This window comes from Canis lupus, chromosome 14 (assembly GCF_048164855.1).
Source record: "Canis lupus baileyi chromosome 14, mCanLup2.hap1, whole genome shotgun sequence".
NCBI lineage: Eukaryota > Metazoa > Chordata > Mammalia > Carnivora > Canidae > Canis > Canis lupus.
Window position 1 is genome coordinate 55,170,694 of NC_132851.1, and position 18,854 is coordinate 55,189,547.

The 18,854-nt window shown below is 31.2% G+C and overlaps 1 protein-coding gene across 23 annotated transcripts in view; it reads left to right on the forward strand.

The window, feature by feature from the left end:
- ADGRL3 (adhesion G protein-coupled receptor L3) overlaps positions 1–18,854 on the forward strand; it is an 856,207-nt gene that overhangs the window by 290,402 nt on the left and 546,951 nt on the right. For all 23 annotated transcript variants that reach the window (XM_072775204.1, XM_072775207.1, XM_072775212.1 and 20 more), the window contains one exon: positions 7,123–7,348. In XM_072775204.1, the coding sequence (XP_072631305.1) occupies positions 7,294–7,348 (55 nt within the window). In that variant the 5' untranslated portion in view covers positions 7,123–7,293. The remainder of the gene's footprint in view (positions 1–7,122; positions 7,349–18,854) is intronic.

Below are 18,854 nucleotides of genomic sequence, written 5' to 3' on the forward strand. Positions count from 1 at the left end.
GGTTTTTTTGTTTGTTTTGGTTTTTTAATCTATGTAAAGTTTTTAATTTTTTTAAGTTTCAAAAATGAAAAGTTTTTAAGATTTATTTGTGGGAGGAGAGAGCTAGAGAGAGAGAGAGAGAGCAAGAGCGTGTACAGGAGGAGGGCAGAGAGAGACAAGCATACTCCCCGCTGAGCAGGGACCCCCCCAATGTAGGGCTGGATCCTGAGATCTTATATGAGCCTAAATCAAGAGTCAGATGCTTAACCAACTGAGCCACCCAGGTGCCTCAAAATTTTTTAAGATTTTATTTTAATTCCAGTTAGTTTACAGTGTTCTATTAGTTTCAGGTATTCAGTGTAGTTAATTTAACACTTTCATATATTACTCCGTGCTCATCACAATCATTTCATTTCTTAATCTCATCACCTATTTATCCCATCCCCCACCTCCCTAGATAAGTACTTTTTAATTGCAATATAGTAGTATAATGGTTTTTGACTCCATAAATAAAGACAGAAGAGACCCTTAAAACTTATTCGAATGCTTTTGTTTGAAGAGTTAAACTATTAAGACAAAATGTTTAATCTTTAAAAATCAGTTTGATCAAAGGACCAAAGCTAATAGTATACTCACATGCACCTTCTTGGTTAAGAAATAATAGACAAGTCTTTTTGCAAGCACCAAGAAAACTTTAAGAGAAACTGAATACTAAGAGGTTTCAGAAACCTTCAATTATAACTGATCTTTAAAATATATATATATTTTAAAATACACATATATATGTATATATACACTCAGTATAAACTGCTGTAATTTTTTTTTTTTTTCCTGCTACCCAGTGATGATCACATCAGACATTTCAATGATTTGTAATTTGGGGAATCCGTCTTATAGTCTGATGTCTTGTTGTGCTGCCCTGCTTCTTTTTTCCTGAGAGTTAACTATTTCATAGAGTTTCCATTCACATCAGGAGTCTTCCATTTAGAACTGCTTTTCGAAAGGCACTTTTGGGAGAAAAGGTCACCTGTCATTTCATAGGACATGGACTATGAAGCATTGCTGTATATGTGCTTATGATTATGTAATACTAGTAAATCATAGAAATCTTATACTCTTAAATTTGAATAATGAGCATTAAAGCCTCTCATCTAAGCATCTATGCATGACTGAGTAGGTGAAATATGTTTTCCAGCCTTATTAAATTAATATTTCTCAAAACACTTTGCTCTTTTTGGTTACAACGGATGGTTCTTATATGTAAATGTAGTGAGCTGTGTGCACATGAATCAGTTCATCTAGATGCTCTGTAGCAGACAGTTACTTGTTAAGGTAGTGACAGATGATAAAATAAAATAGCTAATCTCCTTTATATTACTTTTCATAAGTTTATATATGTCAGTTTGAGGTCACATAAAAGGTAATTTATGGAGAAGAATTGTGATAAAGATTTGTTTTTTAATGTAATTTCTTTTTTTTTTTAATGTAATTTCAAATCACTTAAATTTCCAAATTCATTTACTAACTTTGGAAGAATACTGATAACACCCAAGTGATGTTTATAAACACTTCTAAAGTCAGGTTGTTTGTTTTGTTTTGTTTTCCTTTGAGTAATAACTATAATTTTTCGTTATGGAATGAAAGGTAAAAATCAATGTTAAATGAGAAACTCCTGTATTGTAATTAGCAATGGGGTTGTAGGACCATAAACCAGTTAATTATTAAAATAGCCATATGTGCTGAACTTGTACAAAGAGTAATCTCTCAAACAGTCCTATATGGTAGAAAGAAGCTAATAGGCAAAATAAAATATGGATTAACTGAAATTTATAAAGTTCATGTGGAGTAAGTTTGTAGTTATATATTACTTGGGAAACTGTACAAATATTACAAAAAGGATATAGTATCTTGTATAGATTATTGTGAAGGGAAAAGTATAATAATAAAATGCAATTTTCCTTGGAGAAAGATTGAGAGTGAATTGTCTTACAGAAATGTGATAAGAGTAACTGAAATGAAGGCAATAATTCCAAGATGAATAGCATTCAGATTATAATACTAATATCAATTTGGAGTATAGAAAGGAAGCAAATATACAATAAAAATGAAAGCTTTCAAGTATGATCTAAGAGGGGTATATAAAAAACTTGAATTGGAGAAACAAATTATGACACTTGAATTTAAGGTGAGAATTTCCCCAAAGTAAAATCAATGTTGGTTTAAAAGAACTTTGTGCTTCAGAAATAACAAAAGTTCAAACATCTTCAGAGTTTAAGTGTGTTAAATGGGAGTATAAGTTAGTCTGAATCCAACAAATAAGGGATGCCTTTCTTTGTAGTTTATGAGAAAAGGCTTTAGTTATATAAAACATTTGTAGAATATTTTTCCATGTTGTGATTTTTTTCTAACTTTTAATGAAACTGCAGTCAAATCACACTTTCATAATAATTATAATCTTAAATATTAATGATGTAAATTAGGACACTTTAATCAACCCCACTTTTTAATTTTGAATATTTGAAGAACTATGACGTTTGGCAGTTTTGTTTGAGGACATATAAACTCCCAAGTACTTAATCAAGGACTACACTAGAATATATTCTTTCCCAATTTTGGAGAGGGTAACAGGCAAAACTGTTTGCCATATTGTGGTAATCTTTGATAAAAATTAGAAATGCCATCTTTCAAGAATGATTAAAACATTAGTGTGTTGATTCCTTATTGGAAATTAGTGTCATAAGTAATATATTTGATACAAGAGAAACACTGAAAATTATTCTTTATGAAACCTCACATTGTTTTAGTATGCATTGTTCAGCTATAGAATCTCAAGGAGAGCATGCACACCTCAAACTGTGCTGTTAGTCACCTAACCATATACGTGAGAGGGGTAGAGATTGGGTATCTGATTTATCCCTCAATTTTGAAGAATAAAGGAAACAACAGAAATTAGTAAATGATAGACACACTGACAGGCACGCACAATCCTTGATAGTCTCTGTATCACACAATAATTTATATTATCTCTAAATCTCACAACCAACTTGCAGGGTGAATATTGTTCTTTTATAGTTGAAGAAACAGATGCAGAAAAGTAGGCAAACTTGCCCTAGCACCATAATATTAGGTCAGCATAATTTTTTAAATTGAATTACAGTTGCCTTGCAATGTTACATTAGTTTCATGTGTAAAGTATATTGATTGGATGAGTCTGTGTTATATGATGCTCACCACAAGTGTAGCCATCTGTCAGCATACAATGCTGTTGTTACAATACCATTGACCATATTCCTGTGCTGTACCTTTTATCTCTGTGACTTAATTCATTTCTTCACGAGGCCTGTATCTCCCACTCCCTTTTGCCCATTTTATCCGTTACCACCCCCCATCCCCTCGCTTGTGGCAACCAACAGTTTGTGTCAAGAGTGATTTTAAATCCCTTACATTTACAAAAGAAAATCTGACAGCTTTTCATTTTATTTTCCTAGAACATCTCATGTAACACCTACTACATTTTGCACAGCACTATAATTATTGATGAATATACCTTTTAGCATTTATATTTTACTGCAAGTGGTTTTAAAAGGGCTGTCACATTTTAGACTTGTGGCTACACTCTCCCCACTTGACCCTATAGTATTACAGTGCATGGTACATAGAGAAGGCGAAAGAAATTTTGTTGGAGATGGAAATGTATTTTGAAGTTGATTTGTTAAATGCTTTATTCATTAGTACATCTTTTTTTTTTTTAATGAGTAATTTTCCTGTTATATGTGACTTAATGAGTCCCTAATGTCTTTTCTTGGTTTTTCTTCTCTGTGTTTTTGAAGAGCTTTGTTTCAGAAATATTTTGAGTGGAAATCCCTTTTAGATGAAACTCATTGTTTTGGTAGTTAATAACATTTAAGTTAGAAAAAAAATCATCCCAGAAACTTTTTTGTGTTTTCCTTTTATATTAGTATGCAAACAGTAATGGTAAATCTTTCTATAGGTTATGAATAATCACTTCTCTCAAATTATGTATTAAAATTTATATTGCTTAATTATTGCAATTTGTTAAATGTGCCCCCAAATTAGCACATTATTTTGGGGCTCTGGGTGAATGGTAGGCGGGTGGTGATGCTGGATTGTAACAACATGTTACCCTCTAGTCAAATAATAGCTTCTATTCTTCTCAATTCCTTTCCCTGCCTCTGTTGACACAATAATCATGAAAAAAAATTCCTATGCTCAAATCCAATGTGAAATATTTTATGTCCTGTTGTAATATCTTAAATCATTATAATAAATAATATGCATTTCTTATCCTTTCTATAAAGTCACTTTCTCTCACTGTTTTCATCAATGTGGAAATACATATCAGATGAAATAAAGTATTCTGGTTTTCAGGAAAACCAGACTTCACAATAGCAATAGTCCTATTTCTACATGGAAATAATCCTCCCTGTCCCTCCAAAAGATACAATGTTAGAATTAGGCTAGTTTTCTTTTTAAACATATCTTTTCTCTTTGTCCCTTTGCTCCTACCTACTGTATCCATGCTGTTCCTCCATTCTTCACAATCTAATAACATATTTAAGAAACACCTAAGTGTTTTTTTTTTTTTTTTTTTGGAAACTTGTTACGTTGTTCCCTTTCTTTGCACAATTAATATAACTATCCTCCTATATTTTCTTATTCATTTCTACTATAGAGAGGGCAAAGAATATTGGTTTAGTATTAGACATTTAGTTTGAAATTCTTGCTGCATAACATTTCTGATTTTCCTCCTCAGTAAACATGTGACGGTATTATCTACTTTATAGATTTGTATGGAGAATTAAATCAGATAATTGTATAATATACAGAACATTGCTTGGCATATGATAGGTAATAGAATCATGTTTATTCTTCTCTTCTTTATCTTGTGATTTCACTTCCTATGTTCTGTTTTAACCACTACAGTGTGAGTTGTGAAAAAAATTGTTCTACTTAATCTGCATGCTCGGTATCTACTTTGGTTAATATTTAGTGTATATTTTTTCAATTAATGAATAAAAAATTCACAGTTATTTCCAGTGGCAAAGTATTTCTCTATATATTTATATATGTGTTAGTGTATGTCTATATGCCTACCCACATCTAACGCCAATTTTTGACCTCTTCTCAGTGGAGAAACACAGTAACTGAATGTTGAGAGTAAGGAGACATTGTTTACGTGATGATGTGTCAATCAATTTTAGTGTTCTTTAAATGTCCATTAATTATTACATGAGTTTTAATGAAATTTTAAATTAACAATTTTTTCAAAAGCTAATTTTGGAAAAAGTTATTTATGGCAATTAAGAAGTTGTGAATAATTTCTTGTAAGTCAGAATGTGAATAAGAAAAAAATGAAAATGTTTCACTATTCCTTTTCACTTAGTTTTTTTTATCTCAACCACTTTTTTTCTCATCAATGCTTTTCCTATTTATAAAAGTGAAAATTATGAGATTGTCTATTTTAAGCTTCATTTTCTTACAATGTGTCAGTGATATTAATTTTTTTTAATCTGTTGTATTCAGATTTAGTGTTTTCGGAGCCTGTCTATACAATAATGACTCAATAAATACATTTGAGCTAAATTATTGAATGATCTTGCCTCTTATACATTTTAAAAGGATCAATATGTTAAAATGAAAACTAATGAGATGTATAATAACCATTAAGACATAACACTTAAGCGCTAGACACTATTCAGGGCAGTACTATTTTTCTGTATTTTACATAATTCAAGATTCCAAATTTTAGCTCATTTAATGACATACACACATATCAAATAATATTACTCCATTAGCATAGGGAAATGAGGCACTGAGGGCTTAAATGACTTGTCTAAGGTCACAGTATTGGTAGAGCTAGGAATTGAGGTTGGGTGGCCTTGCTCCAGAATCTGTGTTCTTAATTACCATGCTGTAAATAATAATGCCAGAAATTCACATAAATCTGTGTAATTTTGCCTTATAACTAAGGCAAATATTTAAGAAATTTTTGGAATTTATTTTGTGAGAATGAGGCTTATTAATATAGTCTTCAGTAAACTATCACTGTTTTGTATAAGCTTTTCCAGAAGTTTATAATATCTATACTCAAAATATGAAATTGTTTTAAGTTATATCAATACTAGAAGAGAGAAAGAGAGAGAGATGGACAAGGAAAGAGAGAGACAGAGAGAAGGAGAGGAAAAGGAGAACAACCCAGTTTGTACTGATTGATTGTTTTAAAGGTGCTGACTATGAAAGACATCCTCAAAATTTGGGTCATGCTCCTTCAGTATTTTTGCTTCTTAAGATAAATCTGTGCAGTCTTTAAGAGAAGGCAGCAAAATCAGTTCAGTTCAGTAAATAACTGTCTTACTGCTAAAAGTTTTTTAATGTCTTCCATACATATTTAAAACTTTTAAGCAATATTACTCATCTTAATTGTAAGATCCTATAGAGTAGTTTGCTTGTTTTATTCAATGTTCTATCCCATGTTCCTAGTCCAGTGCTTTATATTTCACTGGGCACTCAATAAACCTCTTTTGAATGAATTACCTCTTTTTGAACATAATTAATTACCATAAATTTAGGATCTTCATAGATCCTTACAAAGATGCTTTGAAAAATAATATAGTTAAAATGTGGAATAATCTTTGAATTGAATTTCAGGCCTGGAATGAAAGTAAGACTCATATTTTTAATTTTTGTTTGTTTGTTTTAAACTTATAGTAATGGTAATGAATGTATTTTTTTCTTTTTACTCTACTAATGTTAGTAAAAATTATATTTGTTGAAAATGTTTGGACAAAGTAAGTCCCAAGTCTATTTATACACATTAACAAAGTATAAAAATTAAATACTAATTTGTTATTATACAAATCGATATTGCATATTTATATTATTTTTTCCAGGGTGGCTGAATTATTTATTTCAGTCCGTTTGGAGATTGGGAAATAAACCCTATGGTGATGCATGCATAAATTCTATCCTCTAGCGTTACTCATTTTTATATATGATGCCTGTGTAAGTTACAGTGAAGAAGGGAGAGAGGTATACAGGTATACTAGTCAGCAAATAAATCTTCAAAGAATTAAGATGAAAAAACGTCTATTTGGTAACCCATTCTTTTCTCCTTGTTTGCAGGATTCAAATTTGGGATACTGGTGTTTCTATTTTTGAGAAATTTTTTGTTTGAGGGATTTTTTTTTTTTTAATCATCGTTCTTGGAGTATAGAAGAGGAACCAGAAAGACACATTTCATTTCACATTGGGAACACTCGCTTTTGAGGCACTCTCACACCCAAGTACACAGCCATGTGGCCATCACAGCTACTAGTCTTCATGATGCTTGTAGCACCAGTCATTCAAGGTAAGACCTTCAATTAGATTTTTGTGTGAAGCTTAATGTTGTCTCTATTTGCTCTAGATTCTTTCTTCTAAATCTTTGCTCAGTGATTTAGCAGCTTTTGCCTATTTTATATTAATAGAAGTTAAATTTTACAGGCCATTATATGTGCCATGAGCTGCAATAAATATAACTTTGAATTTGATTTCTGAAAGTAGCTCTTGAAATATATGTATAACCAAATATTTTTGTTATTTTTAATAACTCTTGCACGTTTTATTATTGACTTTTACCACACATATGGAAAATCAGCTAAATTATTAACTATACCGTTTATTCTGAATTTTTTGGCTTTCATTTTTTTTGTAATTAAAATACTTTTTAATTTAATAAGCATATCTATTTGAAAGACAGAAAAAAACAAAAATCTGCTTCCCCAAACCAAGTTCCTATTTATTTCTCAGTGTTGGCTACTCTTCAATCTTTAATACACAGAATGCAAACTAAACTTCTCATTTAAATGAAAATTATTTTTTTCATATACCTTTTAATGAAAAAAATGCCAATTATATGAACATATGGTGAAATGAAATTTTACTGAAACATGCTAATCAGCTCATAAAAAAATATACTTTGTTCATTTAGACATTTTGGTATTTATAGCACAAGTACAATAGTTAAATGCTATCTCTTTGCAAATTTTATAAAAGATATTTTATAAAAGATATCTTTATAAAAGATATTTATTTAATAAATATTTAATAAATAAATTCTGTACAACTTAGTGTAATATTCACTGAATCTTTCTAAAAATTGGCAAAGTCTACATTTATATTCCTTACTGACTCTTTAAAGTTTTCTACTAACTGTCATTGGTTTTGCATTAATATGAAAATGGTATAATGTAGTAACTACTTCATACATTAATAATATTCTACGCAGCTGTATTTGCCACTGCTCAGAGGTCTCAGAATAGTGTAGTGTAGCAAGTACCTGAAATCATTTTTTAGCCTATATGGCTTACGTTGGTTTTTAATGGACTACAAAAAATATATTGTCATTTTTCAGTGATATAATTCCATATTTGACCCATATGCTTGTTTCAAAATGAATTACATTCTGCTGTCATTGTAAAAACTGGATAAAGTATTTTCCGTGTCTTTTGATGTTTTCTTCTAAATCTTCCCTGATTTAACACTTTTTAAACAATATATGGTAATGCTTTTTTAAAGATATGAAAGTAAAACTTCAAGCATCTAGTTTTAAGTGATGTATATTCGTAAAAAAAAAAATTCAAAATGTTTCCTTAATTTATATAGTGATGGAGCACTCACTTTCACATTCTTAGGCACATATAAAATTTTGTGGTATGAGACAATAAAATAATTACGTCCCTTTAAACAAGTGTTTTTCTAATTATCTGTATATCTAACAATTATTCTAATTAGGTTTTTGACAGTATAAAGATGCCTCACTCATAAGGTTATTTTGAGGATTAAATAAATAGCATACAAAGAGAATCTAGCACAGTGCATGACAAATATTCAGTGTTAGAACATGTTGATTTTCTTAATCATGCTATCTGCCCCTCTAGTTTGTTTTAATAAATATATAACAACCAGAAATTAGCTAACCATGAGAGCTGTTTGATTTGTTGTTAATAATCAGAAAAAAAGAAATGCTTTTTCTGTCTCTACACACATACATACACACAATTCATGCTTAAAAAATCAATCTAAAATTATGCTTGCTGGTGGAACATAGGTTAAAATTGCAAGAACAGATATTGTAAGAGATTCCCTTTTCAGAGGTGAAATTTCTGGTCTCTAAAAACTAACACCTACTGTGTATTTCAGTTGGCCCCAAACATGGCAGAGCCATAGATCATGGGACTTATGTTTGGACCGTATTGAACACCACCCCCCCTCTTTAAGTAATTCTGAGAAGTATTTAAAAATTCCTAATAAAGCAAATAGAAAATTGGCCTTGTATAAAAAAAATATTTTGGGCTAAAGTAATCCTTGCTGTTGTATGTGAGATACTTTATCTTATCTCTACTTTGAACCATATTATGCTACACAATATAGAAGCTTTCTATATATAAACCTTATCCTTATTACTTTGAATTAGGAATTTTAAAACTTCACACCAGAGAAAATGCAAGTCTGTTTTGTCTTCCTTCTATAGAAGGCCTTCTCCACTGCCTTTTTGTCACCACTTTCTGACTTGTAAATAGAGGACTTCATATAAACAGCCTTTTGAGACTCAGCTTGCTCATACATAAAGGAATGTATGTACCTCTGATCAGTGCTGATCTTATTAGAGTCCCTTACAACCTTGTCGTAAAGGAATATCACATAACTTGAAACTTTATAGACAGTTGAATTAAGATGATGTCACAGCTACAGGAGGACGTACTCTTGTTTCTGAAACATCCCCTGGTAACATCTCCTTGCCTACTCTTGTTGAGATGTCCAACTTCATTTGCACTCCTGACCATAGGGAATTAACTTATCTGTCAATGGCTTGCTCTTTTCTCCAGAGCAAATAATAATGATGACTACTGATTTTATAGCCATAGACTTTAGTTGTATCAGTACAATTGGTTCTTATAACATTCTTATGGTTTTAATATTATTTACTATTATTATCATTACCAGTTTTTACAGTAAAAACATTGTGGTGCCGAGTGGTAAAAGATCTTGACTGAAGTTACACAACTAGTATTGAGATCCAGAAGAGATTTAAATGGAGGACCTGGCTTCTTGAGCTCTGGTCTTACTCCCAGTAGGTAATCAATCACTATCAAGGCCATTCTTGCCTGCAGAGAATCCCATCTTAAATCTTCTGGCCATTTGAGAGAAGATGAAACAGAAATGCAGATCACTTGTTTCTTCCATCTTCTGAGCCCAGACAGATGAGGCCTTGAAGTCTTACATTCCAGAGATAAAATTTCAGATCTGCTACCTAACTAGCTCTGTAACCATGTTACTTGGTAATAAACTAGTTAACAAATAACCGCTATCACCCAATGTGAGCCAGAAAACTGTGCTAGATGCTAAAGATATGCTAGTAAATAAAAGACTTTAATTGTTCCTTCAATAAAGCTAAAGTCACTTAAGATTTTGTAAGCCCACTTTTTATCTGCAAGAACGACCATTTATTCCATGCAGAGTTATTTGAAGAGGTAGATAGAATAAAATATATGTGTAGCTTTTATCATGGAGCTTGGCATTTGGTAGATCTTCCTTATATTTGTCTATCCCTAATGACCTTGAAATGGAGCTAACACTCTGAACATTAGATGAGGAAAATACCTAATTATCTGGATTCTTACTGTGAGAATTGAAATAAGTTTTTTTCTACTTGAACTTCAACATTTAAGTTTTTCTAATAAATTCTCGATACTAGTTACTATTCAAAATTATTATCAAGCTGGTATGTATGAAGGCTTAGTACATAATTGTCTATATATAATAATATAGTATATAATTATCAATTAGGCAGATATGTAGTTGTCAGTGGTAGTAGTATATAACTGCTAATATATCATGGTCAGAGATAAATTTTCTTCATGATTTTCACATAGATAAAATTAGAAACTCAGCTAAATAATTAATTCTAAATAATGTTTACATTAGTTGAATAATCTCCATATTGTCCTAGAAAGACTGGTCACTATTTGATATAGGAAAACAAACTTAATCAGTACATCCACACTGTATATGTATATAAACGCAATTCTTGGATTTGAAAATGTCTCTGGTTCTGTGTTTATCTGTCCATATTTTATGTCTCTGTGTACCTCCGTATTTCTCCTTTTTTTGTTTTCCATGACCGTGCCCCCTTCCTGTACAGTCATAAAACCCTTATCTATAATGCAAGGAGAACTGGCAGAAATAAAAAGAAACCACTAAAGCAGATGGCCAGTTTTTTGCTGTTAACTAATGTAGTGTTGCATGAAGATAAAGGATTTTTTTTTTTTGTTCTATTGGTGTGATTGGGAGCAAGAGAAAAGAAGGGAATTGGAGAACAATAATCCAATAATAACCTGGGCACTTGGGCTCATTGTGAATGGTGATAAAGGGATACCAATGTCCGGTGTGATATGTGGTTTAGGAGATCTGGTACTCAAGCCACAATGGACTGGGAGTTGAGAAAGTGGTTGGGGTGCTCAGGTACTTAACTATATCTACTCTTAATTATATTGTGCTTATGAACTATGTTACAATTGAAGAGATAGAAAATAGGATAATTGGAACTTACTGTGGGTAAAGGGGAACAATATATTTTATGGTACTTTTGCATAAAAAAGGGGTTTTAAAAAATTCTTCTATAACCACCATATGCATACTTTTTTTTCTGCATGCCTATTTTTTGAAAGTTGCATGTGTATTTTTATATTTATGGACTTTATAGGATAGCTTGCTTTTTATTATGTTCAAGCATTTAAATAATAATTATAATTAGCAGGGGCCAAACTTTTGATCATATCCATATATATTTAGTCTAATGGTTTTGTATAATTTGCGTTTTACTGTTAAAATCTAATTTAAAAAAAATCTAATTTTTACAATTATAATACCATTTAATGTACCAGTAATTTAAAATAATACACATATTTTTAAGTTCTAATAAAGTGTAAAGCTTGAGAAAATATAAAAATACATTTCACTATATAGCATCTTACGATATAAGTCTCTTTATGAAGTCATATTTTATTGATTGTGAAAAAGTCAGCTTGACTTCTAAGCTCTGCTTAACTTTGTTATTTTTAGAAATTAATCATCCTTGGAATGTTTATAATGTTTGTCATTCCAGATAATTTATCATTCTCCCAGTGATATCACTATGTTTATGGTCAAATATGTTATACAAAAAAATCTTTTTCATGGTCATGATATATTAGGCTACTGCGAACACATCCAGCATCATTTGCATTATCCACTTGGTACTGAATTTCAAAATACATATTTTGTAAGTTAACTCTAGTCTCTAATATCACAATATAAGCCACAAATATGCATGGCTGATAGCTTTCCTTTGTTAGAACATGTTCAGACACCTTCCCTACACACTCAGTACGCAGGTTAGCAATGGAAAAGAACTTTCTTTTGTCTTTGCACTACAAAATGTGTTATAGGTGAATTTCATTGTACTGATACTTTATGAGTAACATGTATGTACTGTGAGAACAAAATAGCATTTTCTTATTTTCAGATTTTACATCTGATTATTTGGGAGTTTTTAGGACCATATCTTATTTTTTATATTTCATGGCCTTGGAATGGACTAGGGCTGCAGTAGGATAGTTATACACTTGAGTGAATTAAAAAACAATTGGACTACATAACACAAATATCTAATAATTTATTTTCCTCTTCTTTGCATTTTTATTTACTTTTATTCTTTTTTTTTACTTTTATTCTCAATGTAAGAATAAGTGTTCTTATTCACACATATAATGTCATATAAGCAGCTAAAGTCATAATACATTTTTCATAGTTACTCTCTCCATTCTGATTACTAAATGGTTCTTTAATGAGCACTCAAAATATTGAAATGCAGTAGTTGAAATAGTCTCATTGATTTGTTATATAAATGAGAAACAATATATTGTACTATGATTTTGACAGTTCAGAGTAAGACCCTGTTGAAAAACAGGTTCATTTATTCTTTACTTTTTTTTTTTTTTTAGTTTTTAATTGGTAAAATGAAAACAAATACCTTACATTTTATCAATAATTACATATTTGTTTTATTTCTATATTTCCTTTATATTATCATCATAGCAGAATTAGTTTCTTTAAATATAGAAAATTGTTTTCCTATCAAAAAAGAAAAACAACTGTCTTAAATGATAGATTTGATCAAGTAAGCTAGGCTACTTAGGGATTTGCCAGAAAAATATTCTACTGTATTTACACAAGAACTGGACACAGGTCTTTGTGCAAAATAGGGTCTCACAATGACATTTGATAAGCTTTCTGTGTTTATTTCATCTATTCGTAGTTTGTGGTGATTTGAATGTCCTGAAGTCAAGGTTATGGCTTACTGGTAAAGTACAAGCACACAGTTTCATATATCTTTATTTGTCATTACCATTGTTACCTACTTTATTCTCAAAGTAACTCTTCTCATACAAATTTAAGTCAGAAAGCAAAAATCCAAGATTCCCATGACCCATTTATATAATTAACATCAATGCATATTAGATTTTTCTTGCAGTCATGTATGTGTATATGCTTTTTAAATGGAATAATGTTAGAAATAAAATATGTCCTTCATTTTGACTTAACCTGAAGATGTAGACATTTGGGTACTCTATTTAATTTAAAAAAGTATAGTATTTTATCATATAAAGGAACCATTGTTTACCTAACAATATATTAATAGCTCAACAGAGAAGGTCATTAATATATTGCCATTACCAATAGCACTATAATGTAAATCACCTGTATATAAAAATTGTCTTTATCTTTGTACCCCAGTAGTAAATCGCTTGAGAAATAGAAAGTAAAAAAAAGAAAAGACTTATTTTTAGGTTCGTTAATAACTATCTTAAGTAAATGTTAAACTGTCAGTGCAGACTTGCTTGCTATTAATACAGTTGTTTAAAACAATTCCACAAGTTTTAGCTACTATAATAATGTACAAAGCATAAATAAGGATAAATATTCAAATATTAAGATATTATTTATTAAAGATGAACTTTCAGAATTAATGAAAATATTTTTGAGTTCAGATATATTATTCACACATACATATATGAAATGAGTCAAAGCAGCAATGAAATATATGACTTACCTAGGAAATATCATAGGAGGAAATATATAGAGTTTATGAGAAAAAAAGTCTCAAACATAACTGGGGGTTATAAAAGAAGACGTGCAATATACTGTGCTCCTGGATGAAAAGACTGAGTACAGCAATGTTAACAAATATTTCCAAATTATTTTTATTTTTATTTATTTTTTAAAAAGATTTTATTTATTCATTCATGAGAGACACAGAGAGAGAGAGACAGAGACAGAGACACAGGTAGAGGGTGAGTCAGGCTCCATGCAGGAAGCCCAACGTAGGACTCAGTCCCGGGACTCCAGGATCATGCCCTGGGCTGAAGGTGGGCGCCAAACTGTTGAGCCACCCAGGGATCTCCTTAAATTACTTTTTATAGATTTTTTACACAACTGCGTTCAAAGTACCCATATAAGCTTTTTTACGTAGAAATTCAACAGAATTACTCTAAACATATATATTGAATATTAAATAAGAGAAAAGCTAGTATACTTGAAAGGAGTAATAGGAAAGCACCCAAATGATCATAATATATATATTACACAAATATAATAATTAGAAATAAAATCTCAAAATTAGGCAAATTTATTCCACTATAAAAATGAGATCCATGTAATAGCACTACAATTTATATGTTTGTGTTGCAATTCGATATGAATGACACCTTAGAAAATCAAATGTCTAGCAATAGAAGTTGTCAAGTAGGGGTCAAATCAATTGTGTGTGTGTGTGTGTGTGTGTGTTTCAAATTATGTACTATAAACTTCTAGAGGAAGACCTCTTTGAATTATCTACCTTAATATCCATTTTTGAGCAGTGTATCAGATACTATAAATAGGCTACAGTCACAGTATATTCCTGAATTAAACTGGCTTTCACAGAATGTTTCCTTGTTCACCAAGCATTCCAAGACAGGTAGGTGTTTCTGGTCAGGGTATTTGTATATGGTGGGAAGTAGTGATGGATGTCATTCTTTTGCTCTCACAGTTGTACGTAGAATTAGTCTAATGGGATGAAGCCTTCCAAGTCATTTTGAGGTCGTTGCCATTCAAGTCCTCAGGAAGGGAGAAAATGAGCATTGTGGAGATTGTAATGGAAAAGTTTTATGGATGTGTTTGGGAATAGTTCATATTACTTTGTTGTCATTTCCATTAACTAGAACTCAGCCTCAGAGCTATACCTAAAAAGGAGTCTGAAAGATTTGTCCTCTTGTGATAAAGGAAGATATTTATAAAAGATACCATGTAGTTAAAAAAAAAGAACTGGATTTAAAGCACTAATATATTTGTAGATATATAAATGGAGGGTTTTTTTTACAGTTTTATTAAGATATATTTAACATACCATTAACTCATTTAAAGTATATATATTTCAGGGGATATTAGTGTATGCATAGTTGTGCAACCATCAACACAATTTTAGATCATTATCTATCCTCCAAAAAGAAACCACATACCTTTTAATGGTCACACCTGATTTCCTCTATCTCCAGTTCCTGGAATCCACTGATCTACTTTATATTTCTATGGATTTGCCTATCCTAGACCTTTGTATCAATAGAATCATATACTTTTTGATCTTTTGTGACCTGATTATTTCACTTAACAAAGTATTTTCAAAATCTGTCCTCATCAAAACATGTAATATAGTACTTGATTCTTTTTTATTGCCAGATAATATTCTTTTGTGTGAACATACTACATGCATTTATCAGTTGATAGGAATTTGGATTATTCCTACTTTTGGCTATTCTGCATAATGATGTCATGAAAATTCATGTACAAGTTTTTGTATGGACATGTTTTTACTTCTCTTGGGTATACACATAGAAGTGAAATTGCTGAGTCACATAAAGCTTAGCATTTTGAAGAACTGTTTTCTGGAGTGATTTCACAATTACACATTCCAAACAGCAATGTGAAGCTTCTTATGTCTCCAAATACTCACCCACACTGGTTATTGCCTGTCTTTTTCACTTTACGATCCTAGTGAAGATGAAGTATTGTCTCACTGTGATTTTGATTTGCATTTCTTTAATGAATAATGATGTTGAACTTCTTTTCATGTGCTCCTTGGTCATTTGTACACTTTAAGTGGAGAAATACTCAATCATTTCGTTAGAATTAAAAAATAAATAAATAAATTTCTGAGTGTTCTCTAGAGAAATATTTCTTATTAGAAAAGATTGGAGAGGGGGCGCCTGGGTGGTTCAGTTGGTTAAGCATCTGCCTTTGGCTCAGGTCATGATCCTAGGGTGCTGGGATGGAGCCTATATTAGGCTCCCTGCTCAGTGAAGAGCCTGATTCTCCCTCTCCTTTGCTTCTCCCAACCCCGACTCATGCTCTCTCTCTCTTAAAATAAATAAATAAATCTTTTTAAAAAGAAAAAAGAAAAGACCAGAGAATATTGTTAGAATATATTTAGATTTAAGAGTTCTTTCAGCTGCATATTCTAAGAGAAGCTTAAATCTCATCTGCTTCACATTCACTTTGAAATCATATGCCATTTAACTAGCCTCATGCCTCCTCCCCTTTTACTTACATATTTAATTGCTAGAAGTAGTTCATTAAATCAGGTTTTTTTTATGACAAAAACTAATAATTGACAGTGATTGAGATTTTACTCTGATATGTGAATTGTATGGTAGTGACTTACATACAAAACATCAAGGTAATTAATTGAATTCTTCTGATAGTATTCAATTATTCTTCCCTAAGAACGTGATAAAGAACATTAAACCTAAATCCTCATGGCAAAAAATAATTCTGTTTTGTTTTAGTCTGAATTCTTGTTGTTGCAAATTTTGGAAATCTTCTTATTTATATATATTTTTGTGTCTTCACTCAAATTATTTTTTTTTTATTTTTTTTTTTTTAAATTTTTATTTATTTATGATAGTCACACAGAGAGAGAGAGAGGCAGAGACACAGGCAGAGGGAGAAGCAGGCTCCATGCACCGGGAGCCCGATGTGGGACTCGATCCCGGGTCTCCAGGATCACGCCCTGGGCCAAAGGCAGGCGCCAAACCGCTGCGCCACCCAGGGGTCCCTTTCACTCAAATTATATTGTAAACATTGAGTCATTTTATTTCCATAGATTCTTTTTCTCTAATATGTTCTGCAAGCTACTTAATGCCTCTTTTACTTCATCTCAAAAAAGTTCTATAATACATTATGTCTATCAAATCTACATATTGCATAATAGTGACCTTTGGGCCCACTCATATCACAGCTTAAGTATTTTTTTACAGCTTTATTTTTTTAATGTAGTCTCAACACCCATGTGGGGCTCGAACTCACAACCCCAAAATCAAGAGTCAGTGCTTTACCAACTGAGCCAGCCTGGTAGCCCCTGGACCCACTCATATCATTGCTTTAAACAAAGTAAAAAAACAGCAAAGATGAGTAACAGAAGAAAACATGAGGTTTTACATGGCAATAATGCTAGCAAATTTGCTCTATTTAAGCACACTAGGCTTATCTAAAATATTACTATTTGAGAAGAAAAGATTAGGAGAATGCTAAAGAAAGATAATACATAATTTATAAATGTTGATCCTGAACAACTCCTGCAGCTTTAAGGAACAATGAATGGAAGAAGATGTCATGTCAACATATTAGGAAGTAATATTTATGTAAAGCCCAGAAACTGAAATTTACAATATCGTCCAATGTAAGCTGCTTTTAGAATCCTAATTTGCATGCCCCTATTGAATGAAAAGAAAGATTTCAGACCTTAGAGTCTAATTCCAACTCTGTTACTTCCAAGGTATATGACCTTAACTAATTTGATTCACAGTTTCCTTATTTGTTAAAGGGCTAATTAGGCCTACTTTATTATAGTATGAGGATCAAATAAAATAATGTATAGAAGGGCCCTAATACAAAGCCTCACACATTTAATCCTGAGAGAATGTGGTCATTAAAACATACCGTTTGGAATTAGAACTAAAAAAACAAATGACCTGGATAGTAAGCAAAATTTAAAATACAACACCATCTTGGGGTCACTTACTTTCCATAGTGTTTTTCAAAGACTGCATTGTGTGTTCTTAATCCCCAAATGTGACAGTTTCTCTAATTATGAGCCTACACATTTGTACACACATTCTATCATTATATTCAGGACTCACTCACTGGACTGTAACTAAGTCTTTAATGAGTTACTAATGAACATCTTAAGCTTAGATCAGCATTTAAGAAAATGTTGAAGAGTGCTGAAAAGCTATTCAGAGTGCAAGCCTGTTGCTTTTAATTAGACTATAAACCCAATAAAATTTCCTGTCCTCACTATTCATCCAGGGCTTAAAGATATTGAATAGTCAGTGACAGATATACTCGCACTTTGGTATTATTAGTTTACTTTTTTTTTTCTTTTAGTTTACTATTAAGTTAAAGGAGATAAGTATATTGAGTTAAATAATAGAAATCATTATTTTGATTAAGGATACAAATACTGTGTAAAACCAAAATAGCATTTTACAGTGATTTCATTTTTTTTCTTCCCTGCACTGAGATGACTTTAAAACACTGATTTTATTGTTGCATTAGAGAATAACAGATGACATGAGGAAAAAGATTCAGATATTATCAGATCATGTAGATGACCAAAAGAAACAAAAACAAAAACATAAAAAACCCCACAAAACCAAAAAAAAAACAAAAACAGTCCTCTATATTTATAAAAAGAATGAACAGTTGGCTTTCACACATTGCTGCTTCTCTCCAAGCTG